Raw genomic sequence first — 12,959 nt, forward strand, 5'->3', positions numbered from 1 at the left:
TAATATACAATGATATCATTCAGTCTGTACTGAAATTTCAGTGCTCTTCCCATGATAATAATTATGAAAAGGAGAAAAACAAACACTTTATATGTTCTTTATCTCCATTATGGGCACTAACAAGTATAATTTGGTTAGGGGCAAAGAAAAGGATGCGAGGGAATGCACAGAGGAATTAAGAAAGCAAGCTATAGGGTCATGTTTTAATGAAAAATTATTCATTCATTCCTTTTTTTCCTCAGTGTCAAATGGATTATTACATTTAGGTGTAACACTCTGGCTTATGCACTCCCATGTGTGAAGCCAAACTAAATGAGGCAGATAAGACCTTGTACATTTGGCAGAGAAGAGAGGGATCACTGAGTGGTGCTGCACTGGCCTGGGGGACAACCAAGGAGTGCTTGGAGCAAATGTTCCTGCATGCAACAGGCAAGTTGGGGGTGACCAAGCTGGAAGGGTAGCTTGGGCTCTTGTGAGCTGGCAACTACAGTGGCAAAAGCCCTGGATGTTTTATATTCCAGGTAAAATCTGTGCCACCTGTGTATTTGGGGCTGCACAGCCACCAGCAGTCACATTGCTGGGCTGGGATAAGCTGATTCATGCTACCTGTTATCTGCACTTTGTTTTTCTCTTCATGAAACCATGAAAAATATGTGGGGTGTGGATAAAGACATCAGGGAGCATTTGCTGGGAAATTAGTTGTTTGGGGTTAAATTGCTTTTGGCCTGTGTTGAATGTGAGATGTTTCTGGCAGAGAATCAAAGGGATGAGTATAATCTGGGATCTCCAGCTGTCCAGTGAGCCAGGGGTCATCTGCACTTTTCCTGCTATAACATCTAGGGTTTGAAAAGCACATGGCTTGAGCACAGCTGAACAGAAGATGGCAAGAGAATTTTTGAGGAAGGTTTCTCTGCTCTGGAATATGCCAAAATCAACTCAATGTGCTGTAAACCCCCCAACTCCCCCAGTGTCAGTCATTACAGAGGGAGAAACTGAGGGCAGAAAGCAACAAGGTGTATAGTTTTCCTGCTGTTGTTAGGATTCTTCCAGTTTTGTAATCAAGATGGTTTGCCCTGAATGGAATCGAAATGAATTTAGATCAGAGAATTTCTCATTCATTTTTTTTCCCCTAATTGTGGTGTCTCTCTTTCCCCTCCTTCATGTGTTATAAAAGCAGGTAGAAGCAGGGAAGGGAGTTATTTGAAGTTGAAACAAGTTCTCAGTTTCTCACATGGACTTCAGCCTTTCATGCCTATGCCACTGAGCCGTGATCTGAGCCTACAGAGTTCCCAGATTGTGGCTCTTTGAAGAGGAGTTCAGTCTCACAAATGAGACAGCAGCAGAATTTTACCTGGTTTCAAATTTGGGACCAAAATTTCAAAGGTTTGCTCTGCCTGGATTTCAGACTTGGTGCTGAGATCTTCTCTCAGTGATATTGAATAAGCTTTTTTTTCCCTTCAGTTTGAATCTTGAAAGATTTGGGATTAGGTGAAAAAAAGAGAAACCAACTGACATTAATGATTTTTATAGTTTTAAGTTTTCCCAAGACTCTGTCTTTTTCAGGCTTTTGACAAGTTAATTTGCAAGCCTGCTAGAGGTGCATGTTGATATGAGAATTTTCCCGAGCTATAATTGTGTTTTATTTTACTGGTACAACTGTAAAAGCAGTATATTGGTGCACCAAGTGCAAGTGGATTGAGATGATGAGCAATTAAAATCACTTCTTGCATAATAAAATACATTCTATCATGTTACACTTACTTTATATACCAATGTAATGTTTTATACAGCATTTAGCTAAATTACAGTTAATCACCTATTTAAAGTTTTTCTTTCAGCCTTGCAAGGGGGAAAAAAAATGCTGGGAACACTAAAAGGATAATGACCCATAATGCCAGAAAACTAAAAATGGGCTTTCAGTGTCCTGGAATTAAAGGCTGTAGTGATGTTGTTAAAGGCAAGCTGTTCTCTGTCCCCTGTTGCTCCTTGTATCAGCATGACGAAGTCTAACAAATTCTTACTCATTTCTGCCAAGCAGAGTAGCAAAGCAGAAGAAAAAGGAGTTTCTAGTGGGGGCAGGTGGATTGAGACAAAAGGCAGAGTGGTGGCAGGGACTGTGACAAATCGCAAGTGCCAAGGTCTACAGGGACCATCCCTAAGGACTCTCTCTGAGGGTGGGATGCAGCTGTGGGTATGGAAATGTGGTTTCATTGCTAGTCACTGATCATGGTCCTTGCCACCCACTTTCTCTGTTATCCCAGCTTACTGCAGCACCAGGGGACAGGGGATTGGAAGCCTTCCCTGCATTTTCTCACTGGGAAGCAGCTTGGTATCTTTGCTTGCACTTTGGGGAGGGAATTTCAGAGTCAGTTGTTTGTGAATACATGTTGTAAATATCAAATAGATGCACTGCAGGATGCCTGGAAAAAACAACAGATCATAGTATTAAATGCATCATCACAACAGTCTTACTTCCACCCAAGTTTGGGATTTTGTCTGTCTGGACTCCTGAACATGCTTCCATCAAGGACTGATGGGGATTTTATTTTGCATTATGTTCTGTGTGGTGAAGTTTGGCAGCAGTTAGTATACTTGGTCCCAGCATTTGTTCAGCATCTATTCTCCATGTTGTGCTGACGAGTAAACTGTACCTGCCCCAGGGAGGGCAGGTCTGGGGCCCACTCTCCTACCCAACTCCAGCTGGCAGATACTGTCCTAAGTAAGTCAATAACCCTGCAGACCTAGTAAATAAGATGCAATTTCCCCTTTCATGAAAGCAAAGTAAAATAAGTATTTCCCTGTTTGTCTGTGTTAATCCTTCTCCCTGTTGTTATCATGCTGCACTTTATTCCTCTTGTTTGATGCTTCTTGTTAATGTTTGTTGGGTTCTTTTTCTGACAGTTTCTATTTCCTCTGTGAATTTACCCTGTTCTGTTTTTTCCCTCACTGCTTCCATTATGTCCTAAAACCTCAGGCTCTCTCTCTTTCAAAGAGATAGCAGGCTGTGCTTCTGCTGCATCTGGAAAGACTGGGGGTTTATTTAAGGTCTTGCTCCCATGCACGAAAGTCTGTTAACCTCAGCTTGTCCTATTCCCTTCCCTGTGCCACTCAGAAAACAGGGAAACCCTAAGCCTCCCCAGTTTACTTTCCCTGAGAGATGCTCCCGTGGGCTGTGGGGATGGCTGTACTCAATGTCCATGCCTGGTGCTGATGGGCTGCTCTCTCCTCTTGGGCTCTGCTGCATGTGGGTGTGAATGCTGATAGTCACAGCCATGAACACTCCTTGCTCCTGAGCCAGAGCCTGCCTGGGTACCCAGTTCAGTCATGGTGCTGTTCCCACAGAGACATACTGTACTGCAATTTGAACTGGAAGCCTTCCCCAGTCCTACTACTGCAACCTTTCTGCCTGTTATCTTGTTAGATGGTGAGTGCTAACCAGGTGTGTCTGAGCAGTACCTGCCTGTGAGGACTCCTAGAAACCCTTGGCTGCTTCAGGCACTGCTGTCACCTCAGCAAAGCTGTGCTTAGCCTGGCCAAGCACTGAGTGATGCCATGCACCACCCTGGGCAGTGCTGTAGGGCTCCTGCAAGGCTCATCCTTCAGATGTGAGCTGAAATCCTAAAGTTCTGACTGCTTTTGGTCATTAAAAACCCCACAGCAACTTTTCTTTTCCTCTTCTAAGGAATAACAGAAGGGTGCCAGTCCTCTCTTGGTGGCTTCATGACATTCACTGTGCCAGCACAGAGCTCCATCCCAGCAGTGCACAAGGCCCAGTGCAACGTGACCTTGGTCACCAGGGAGTGATGCAGGCTTATCCCACAGGGTGTGCTGGCATCTGCTCTCTTGACACAGCATAATATATTTGCAGTCTTGTTGGTCATGCTAGTATCCAGAGGCTCATTTATCTGAAATGGTTTAAAACAACTTCAGGACTTAAATTTCCTTTATTCACCAATCTTCCTTGATCTTAGGATTATGAGAACGATAATTCCCTCAATGCTGGCTTTCAGCAGACTGAGACTCATTCAATTATCTTTCACATCTGTTGATCTGAAACTACAAGACTCAAGAAGTTGCCTTTTCCTCTAAATCTTTGGCTCTAAAAGACTGGATTGGTCCTAACCATCCCGATCCTACCTTGTCTCTTTCAGTAACTCTTGCTGCAGACTTGCATGTGAATTTTATAACCTTTTTTGGCTGTTTTTCATTCATGAGTTATTAAACTGGTAGAAAATTACAATTTCATTCAAAATATTTTTTTTACAGCTGGATTTAAATTCTTATTCCTTCTCATATTTTATCACTTAGTTTTTCTTTCTGCTTTTCATAATCTCTGACAAATAATGATAATTTTCCTCAAAAGCATGCAGGCCTTGCTAGCATCTTAGAAACCAGTCTCTCCTCTCTGATTGTGTGTACTTAGTCTCTTCAGAGAAGCTGTACTGCATTAAAGTTTTGAGTACTGATGCTATTGCAAATCTGTGTTTCTGTCGATGGATATAATTCCTTCAAGTTCTTTGCACTGCCAGCACTCAAACTAATTCCTTCTAGATGTAAAGTTGTCCCAAATCTTCTTGTCCACTATGATGAACTGTTTAGTCTGGTGTCCAGTGTGACACATAGCTGCAAAGAAGATGGAAGTGGTGCTGGCTCACATAAGTGGTCCTCTAGCCCAGTGCTGGGTCTCTAAGCTTGGCAATAGCTGATGCTATGTTGGACTAGAGCCTGGTCCTTTTCTGTGGTCCACAATAAGGCAGCCCTGCCTTAGGGATGATAGATGATCTGTCCTGCCTATGTCATAGATCATAGAATGCTTTGGGTTGGGAGAGACTTTAAAGAGCATCCAGTTCCAACCCCTCTGCCATGGGCAGGGACACTTTCCACTAGATCAGGTTGCTCAAAGCCACATCCAACCTCACCTTGTACACTTCTGTTGATGGGACATTTCCTGTAATATCTGTCAGTTTATTCAGTTGTCCATGAATTTTTGTACTCCCTTGTTTGATATCATGGGAAATGATCCATGCTACCTTGCTCTCTTGATGGTTTCCAGCATTTTATTGTTTGTCAAGGCTGCCTCTGCAGACTGGGCTGGTGATTCAGGGTCCCGAAATGATACCAGTGATATCCTTGTGATCTTTCTCCTGAGTTTCATCTGTCAGTTCCAGGTTCAGCATCACAACAGCACCAGTGGGCAAGTTTCCAGAGACCTCATGCCTTTTCTGATGGTAAAACCTTGGAAAGGGTTGGCCAGCTAGGTTGGCTGAAAATGTAAAACTTGCATTGGGACTGCAGCGCATAATGTGTTTTTCTCTTAAGAAAAATTCCACCTTTTGGGTTTTTTTCACCCTACAGAAGAGGCCAGTGGGCAGAGCTGCCAGGCTAAGCAAACCCAGGTATGTTCTGCTTCTGGTGAGGACTCAGTGGCTGCAAGGGACAAGAGCTCCCTCTCCCTCGGTCTGTTTTCTCTATGTGCATATTTCCTGACTGAATTTAAGAAAGATGTGTACAAAGAAGCTGACAAGCTCTGACTGCAAATATATCAGTGGGCTTGCAGCTTCTGATTTCATCCATTCTGCTTAGCAGTTTTTTGAAAGTTGTTCCCAAGGCTTCTCCACTCCACTCTGCTGACTCTGTACACCCCCAAGGCTGCTCCATTATTTCTAGTAATTGCTGTTTTTTGTAATCAGTCACTTTTGTAAGTGTGACTACACACCTGTGTCTGCACTCACAGGCACAAAATATATTCTACCAACCAGACAACTTCCTGGAAGTTGAAAGAGGGACAACGAGTTGCCAAAGTGAACTTTGCTGTTGAAGAAATGGAATAAATGGCTTTATGCCTGAAAGTTATAATTTTCAGCATCATTTGTACTGAACACCATCCCCAAAGAAAGGCAGATATAAAAAATGAGATGCAGTTATGACCTTTATCAGCTGTGGTGACAACTATAAATCATGCTGCAAATTCTCATCAGCTTGCTGGACAGAATTCATTACAGACAGAGGCTGCTGCATTGCTTTCTGTCTTTGATTGAGGTATGTCCCATTTAAATAAATGCTCTTGCACTGGAACAAATCACACATTTCAAAACAGAAGTCTAGGAATATTATTCATTGATTCTTTTGAGGACTAAAACCAGCTAAAACCTCACAGTGTTTTGCTTGGAATATAATGCAGATCAATTTGTTCTTCTCTTAAGCAGACCAATTTTCTGTTCATTAATTCAGATGCTGTGTTGATGGCTTGTATTGAATATAATAGCAAGATTTACAGCCCTAACAAATCAGCACTGCTTCATTTATTCTTCTTTATGCATTCTAAAAGCACATGAGGCAAATGAGCACCTGATTTTAAACCTGTTATGCTTTAACAAATAATGGGAAAATCTGTCATCTACTTCCAACCATGGAAGCAACTTTTATGTAATCTTCTTGAAGTTTCACAGTTTATTAAAACATTATGGTTTTTTGGAGCTTAGGGAGCAATAAAATTTAGTAGCAATGTCATTATGGGCAGTAATGTAACTTCTGTCAGTTCCTGCAGTGCTCAAGAAACAGCTCCACAGACTCATTAGGTTAATAAGATACCTGTATACTGAACTTTGAGCTGAGTTTCATTGTTATTTTTTTTCTGTAATTAGGAAATATCCTGAGAGGCTTACAATTATCCAAATGCTTCGCTGGACATATTTAAAATGTGATTTTTCTGTCTAGAACTTAGTGTGTATTTGGAAAACATTCTGTGTTGTTGACATAGGGTTATTATTAAAATAGTAATCTTTTTCAAAATATCTGATAATTAGGTAATGCTCAGTTTACTTTTTCTTATTATTTCTGGAATACCTGAAAATAAAAATTTGAACTGTATACTTTCCTTGTGTGACAGATGATGCTTCAGCCTTTATGGCCTGAGGATATAAAGACAAGGTGTGTAGAAAGCATTAATGCATTTTACTGTGTTACTTCCTAATGGCATAAAGGCATTTATTAAGGATCTGGATACAGAAACTGGCAGTTAGAGTTGTAAATAGGTTGGTGCTGGATCAGACCCCAGAGATTGTCTCTTTTGGTATATGGCCCTGTACAAGGGCGAGTGCTTAGTGAAGATTCTAAAAAGCAGGTGAATTTCTCAAGATGATGATTCAGGATACTCTAATGTCTCACAATGTCAGGTTTAGGGAATTCCTGAAAAGCATCTCCCCTCAAGACCCCTAATCTTTGATGGATTTTTCTTCAATTTTTCTAAGTCTTGTTTGGATCCACCTGCAGCCCTGGCACCCACTCTGCTCTGGGACCAACCTCCATGTCTTGTTTGCCTTCTGCATGAAGAAACAATCACTTTTATTTGTGTTGAACCTGATCCTGACTGGTGTCATTTATTGCCTCCCAGTATTTATTTTGGAAAAGGCAGGGAATGAGCATCCATTATTTATCTTCTCCATATTGTTTATGACTTTTTTGACTTCTGTCCTAGTTCCATTCAATCAGTTCATTCCCAGGGTTAAGAATCTTACTTTGTTCAGTCCTAAATTGTATGCAGGAATATTTTAAAGACATATGCAAGTCCTAATCTGATTCAGATCCTTCATTTTTTATTCAGAACTGCAGGTGCTGATGAAATTTATTCCATAATCAACTCCATATTGTTTATGACTTTTTTGACTTCTGTCCTAGTTCCATTCAATCAGTTCATTCCCAGGGTTAAGAATCTTACTTTGTTCAGTCCTAAATTGTATGCAGGAATATTTTAAAGACATATGCAAGTCCTAATCTGATTCAGATCCTTCATTTTTTATTCAGAACTGCAGGTGCTGATGAAATTTATTCCATAATCAAAACAAAACAAAACAAAACAAAACAAAACTTTGAGGACTTTTCCTGAGTCTGAAGGACTACTACTCTCATTTGGTCACTGAGGATTATAAAGTTCTAAAACCTCATGGTTAGGAGAGTATCATCTGTATTGCAGCAACCATTTGGCCTCACAGAATCTGATTCATCCCAATCTCAGATATCTTTTTTTGTTTCTCTGCTTATGTGTAAATATGTGGTATAGAGGAGATGCTTTTATTGATAGCAATAAGTAGAGCATAGAAGCTTTTCGTCTGCACTTTCAGAGCATTTTATCAAGATGTTTAATGACTGTGATGAGGATTGTTATCCCCAGCTTGGAAATAAAAGAGTGAACCATGGGTAAGGAGTATGCTAAGTCTGCACACTGAGGTTTTGAAAGAACTGAGTCTCTAGACCCAATGTTGCCTTTAGCAGGTTACCCCAAGCTGGGCAGTGTACACCTCTGTGTGTGAGTTGGGTCTGTGCTTGTATGAATCCTGGAGGATTCAAACTCACCTTTGACTCATGCCATGACAACCTATGGATAAAGTTAAACCATTCACATGTCCTTAACCCTTGTGGGATGCACCATGGTAACCTCCCTGGGGTACCCACAGTGAGGGTAGGCAATGAGAAAGTGTTTCTCTAACTGAAACTGGAGGCAAAAGTTTGGTAGGATCCATCAGTTCTCAGTCCCAGTTTAGCCAGGTTGCAAAAAAAAAATAGCCCTAGTCCTGTGCCAAGAAAAGCCTCTTTTAATGGCAGCATGCTTGGGGCTTATATTTTATGTGGGACAGTGCATGTAAGCACTGATCGGACTTGAACTTCAGTTTATAACATCCCTATATTGTTGCAGTGTTTTTCATCCTGAACCTTTGACCTGCTACCCCATTGTCATTTGGAGTTCCTTTCACATGTCTACCCCAGCCTTCTGTCAAGTAGTTTGTGAGCTTCAAGGTCTGGAGACTGTCTCCCACCTGTGCAGCAGCTACCAGAGGGGATCCTTGTCCGTGTCCAGATGTCTTGAGAGCTGGACAAGGCCTAAAGTGCAACAGGGACAAGCTGATTTGTCTTGTTTCTTATGAAAAGGCAATTTCTTTGCATGCATCTCCTTCTGGTCTAAGTTTCCAGGACAAATGGTGGAGCTGGAATATCTGCTCAGTATTAGGTTCCAGAATCATCTTTGTTAGATGGTGATTTGCCTTTCACTTTCAGAGACTTCCTAGACTTATTAAACCTCTACAGATACTGTGGGTCTTGGAAAATTTTAAGCGTAAGGAATGTTTTTTGACCTTCTACACTAACAATATAGCAAGTTGTGTATGTACATTCAAAACAGGTCACCCTCTTGTGTTCAGCTGTGGGAAAGTGTGACACAATAAATACATGGCAAACACTAACCATATTGTTTAATGACTACCCTAAAAACCACTTTTAGCAGTGGCTGTGTCAAAAAATAATCTGTTTTCTTCACAAGGAAGTTCCCAGCAGTACTTTTGGTTCAAGTCCATAATTAGGTTCCATACAGACAACTTCAGGTTTCCTTAATGTTCTTTTGTTTTCCTCCTTGCAGATAAGGAATTCATTTATAGAAACAAGAATGGCACAGTGATTCTGAGGAATGTGGAAACTAACAATTCAACAGTATTAATAGAAAACAAAAAGATTGTAAGTATTTTCTGTAACAAATAGCTGAATTTCACAGTTCTCTTGCAGTTGGATCAGCAAAGCAGAAAATTACTTGGGTTTCAACTTCATGTATTGTTGAAGGGAAGCAATACACCAGTAATACTATGGGCTATGCAGTGATGGATAATGTGAGATTTAACTCCAGATTTTGTTATTATTCTGCAAGCTCAATTTCTCTCATACTATGGAAAGTATCATATAGATATTTGAAACTAGTCTTCCATATCATATATAATTGAAAGACATATAATTCTCATCTTTGCATGCTTAAGAAAAAAGACAATTGATATGATTTACTGTCTGTTGTTGGCATTCTCTACATTCCTCCATGCAAATCCTTAACTTTTAATTTGTGCATTTGCTGATTTTTCTTGCCCAATGCTTGAAATGTGATTTCAGTGTTGTTTATGAATAGTGTTGAGGAATGAAAGTTGCATATAAGAGCAACCCTAAGAAATGACTGTGAAGTTGGCTACTAAAATGAACATAAAAAAAGAAGTTTACAGCTGATACAGAGTATTATTTATAATTATGAAAATTTCTTGTAGCATTGTTTTTGGTAGTAGATGAAGCCAGAATTGTGTCAGAAGTTAGTACATTAATTATCAGAGCATTTTCAATATTTCCTGTAAGAAGTTAATTTCCAAAGTCAAATACACTTATGTATGCTTCAGCAATGAGATATGAGGTGAGATTGTCACTTAGGCAATGCCTGCCTAAGGTTTTGTTTAGCTTGAGGTGTTGTTGTTGTACTGTATCATTGCAAAATTGTGAAAGCAGAGGATGGCTAACAGAGACTTACCTGAATGACCCAAGACCTGCAGAAACAGCTCTAGAAATGCCAAAGCCAAAAGTCAATCTACAAGAAAACTATTAAATTGCAGTCCAGGTTGATTTTATTTTGCAATATGAGTATATAACTCATACAAAGCTCAAGTATTAATTAATTTGTAATGAGACAAAGAATTTATCACTGAATTATTATTGCAGGGCCCAACCTTAAACTCAGCATGCTTCATTTAACCATCAATCTTTGCTACATCACAGAAGCAACCCTCACCCAGACACATTGCCTTTTTTCTCTTCATTCCCAGCCCTGGGTCAAAAAAGTTTTGCTACTTTGGTGTGTTTTTCTTTCTCCATGTTATTAATATGTTAAAGTGAATAAGGTCTGTCGTTGACACTGCTGGTTCTCATGTTCCCCCTGTAGCCCTTCCATCCTGGTCTACACTGGGTCACCAGCTTCCTAGATTTCCCAGAGAGGCTATGGATGCCCTATTTCTGGAAATATTTAGGGTCAGGTTGGACAGGTCTCTGAGCAATCTGGTCTAGCTGAAGATGTCCCTGCTCATTGCTGGGGGGTTGGACTAGCTGGACTTTAAAGGTCCCTTCCAATCCAGATGGTCCTGTGATGGAATGACCAGTGTCCTGTGCTTTTGGGTGTCTCCTGAGTTCCTCCCACGCCACATCCAACCTTGCTGACCTTGGGGAGGACTCTTTCAGTGGGGTGCTCTGCATTGGCCTTCAGCCCAAATTCCCCTTTCCATTTTGCTCTATGGGAATCTCTCAAGGACTTGCATCTATTTTGTTAGGTGAGAGGGTGAGATTTAAAAGGCAGTGGGTGAGTGATGTGTTAGTGGCACCTCTCTTTGACCTTAGTGCCATCTGTGCCAGCCACATATTATATTGAAGCACACTGGAAAGGAGAAATGGCTTCACTATACAAATGAAAAGTGGAACAGGAAAAGAGTAATTCCTGACAAGTCTGAGATATTTTGGCATCTCTTCTTGTTAGCAAGACTTACAGTGCTGCTTTTTTGCAGAACCCAGGTCAGGGTGGCCCTGCACAGCATCTCAAAGACTTTTAACTAGAGAAAATGGGGTTGTTTTCCTCAGTGTTGTTTTAATTTGGAGAGGTATTGGTGTCTCTATATACTAATTTTCTTCAGAAGCTATTTACCTTTTGTCATTTCCTACACTGGCCACTGAATGCAGAGAACAAGAGAGAACTGATAAATTGTCATATATCAGACTTTTCTACTAACTACTGCCCACAGCTTCCCCCTAAACAGCCACTGTGCAGTAAGATTATAAGGAAAACTCTGATTTTTTTGAGATAACAGCCTGCTGTGAGTCACATTATATCCACTCTTTCTCTTATGGAAGCATATAGGTACCCACATAACATTTCTGGGTTTAGAAAAGAGATGTGATAAATTCTTTTTCAAGATGCTTAGTCTCGAAGTATTCTTCAGTGTGGGTCATTACAATTAATTTTAATGTCATTCATTTAAATATGGAAAAATATTTATTTCAGTATTTGGTTTGTTTTCTAGGTCTCCTTAAAGGCTATTCGATATGAAGTATCACCTGACCGGGAATATGCACTTTTTGCTTTTCATGTTGAACCAGTAAGTAAATAGATTTGATTTCAAAATACACAGCCAGTGGCCAACTGGGGTTTTTTTTCCATTTTTAAGTCTGTAAAATGAGGTTTTAAATTAATTGCTTCCTATGAAACAAAGCAAGAAACCTCCTCGCTTAGCAATTCTGAGAGCATGTCACACTGCCATCTAGTAGAGGAGAAAGGTATAAATTAGACTGTAGAAGAAACACTGTCATTGCCAGGATTTTAGTCTTTGGGAGGAGGATTGTAAGGACATGTCTGTGCTGCAAGAATTTCTATTCCTCTTCTGTGAATTTTTTTTTTCCCACGGTCCCTTTTCAGTCACCCTATAAATTTCTTCCCCAGAACAAAAAGCTACTGTCAGTGTCTCCCACAACTGAAATAATACATTAATTTTGGTGTCACCATTCCCAGTGCTGCAGTTAGGGTTGAGCTATCACTTTCATTATAAATCCTGTTCTTCAGAGGGTTAGGTATAAATCATTCGTAAAAAATCACTATTAGGTTGCTGCTAAATTCTAGATTACAGCAAATTTTCTACCAAACTTCAAAAAGGAAAAGTGTAATGAGTCATTTTTAAATGATGACCAAAGGATCAAACATGGGGAAAGCAATTTTTCTTCATGAATAATATTTATTGTCTTTTTCAATTCTGCTGGTATAAGGCCTGAAGTGTTTGAATGATAGTTTTGCTGTACTACTTGGATGAACTATAAGCCCTATACATTTTGTTTCCATAATCTAGAATTGCACCAATTCCTCAAACTAAAAATAATTCATTCACTAGCAACTGCAATTCTTTTTCCATAATATAAGCAAAATTTCAGCCACTAAGCAAAGGAAATTTGTTGGTCCTTTAGCTAGTCCAGGTTGCTCATCAGCTGTTGCTCATCTGATTTCTCTGCTATCATCTTTGCACTCAGTACTATAAAAGGAGAACTATGCCTGGTGTTAGAAAAAGTGAAAATAAAACTGTGTATCAGAAACTTTAGGAATGATTCATAATGATTTTTCCTGAGAAATTCCT

General features: G+C 40.1%; 1 protein-coding gene across 1 annotated transcript in view; it reads left to right on the forward strand.

Moving 5' to 3' along the window:
- LOC103800533 (dipeptidyl aminopeptidase-like protein 6) overlaps window positions 1-12,959 on the forward strand; it is a gene marked incomplete at its 5' end in the record, with an annotated part of 71,226 nt that overhangs the window by 23,110 nt on the left and 35,157 nt on the right. The window contains 2 exons of the mRNA XM_009072913.1: window positions 9,410-9,504; window positions 11,862-11,936. Coding sequence (XP_009071161.1) covers window positions 9,410-9,504; window positions 11,862-11,936 — 170 coding nt within the window. The remainder of the gene's footprint in view (window positions 1-9,409; window positions 9,505-11,861; window positions 11,937-12,959) is intronic.

The sequence above is a fragment of the Acanthisitta chloris genome, unplaced genomic scaffold, assembly GCF_000695815.1.
Source record: "Acanthisitta chloris isolate BGI_N310 unplaced genomic scaffold, ASM69581v1 scaffold1004, whole genome shotgun sequence".
NCBI lineage: Eukaryota > Metazoa > Chordata > Aves > Passeriformes > Acanthisittidae > Acanthisitta > Acanthisitta chloris.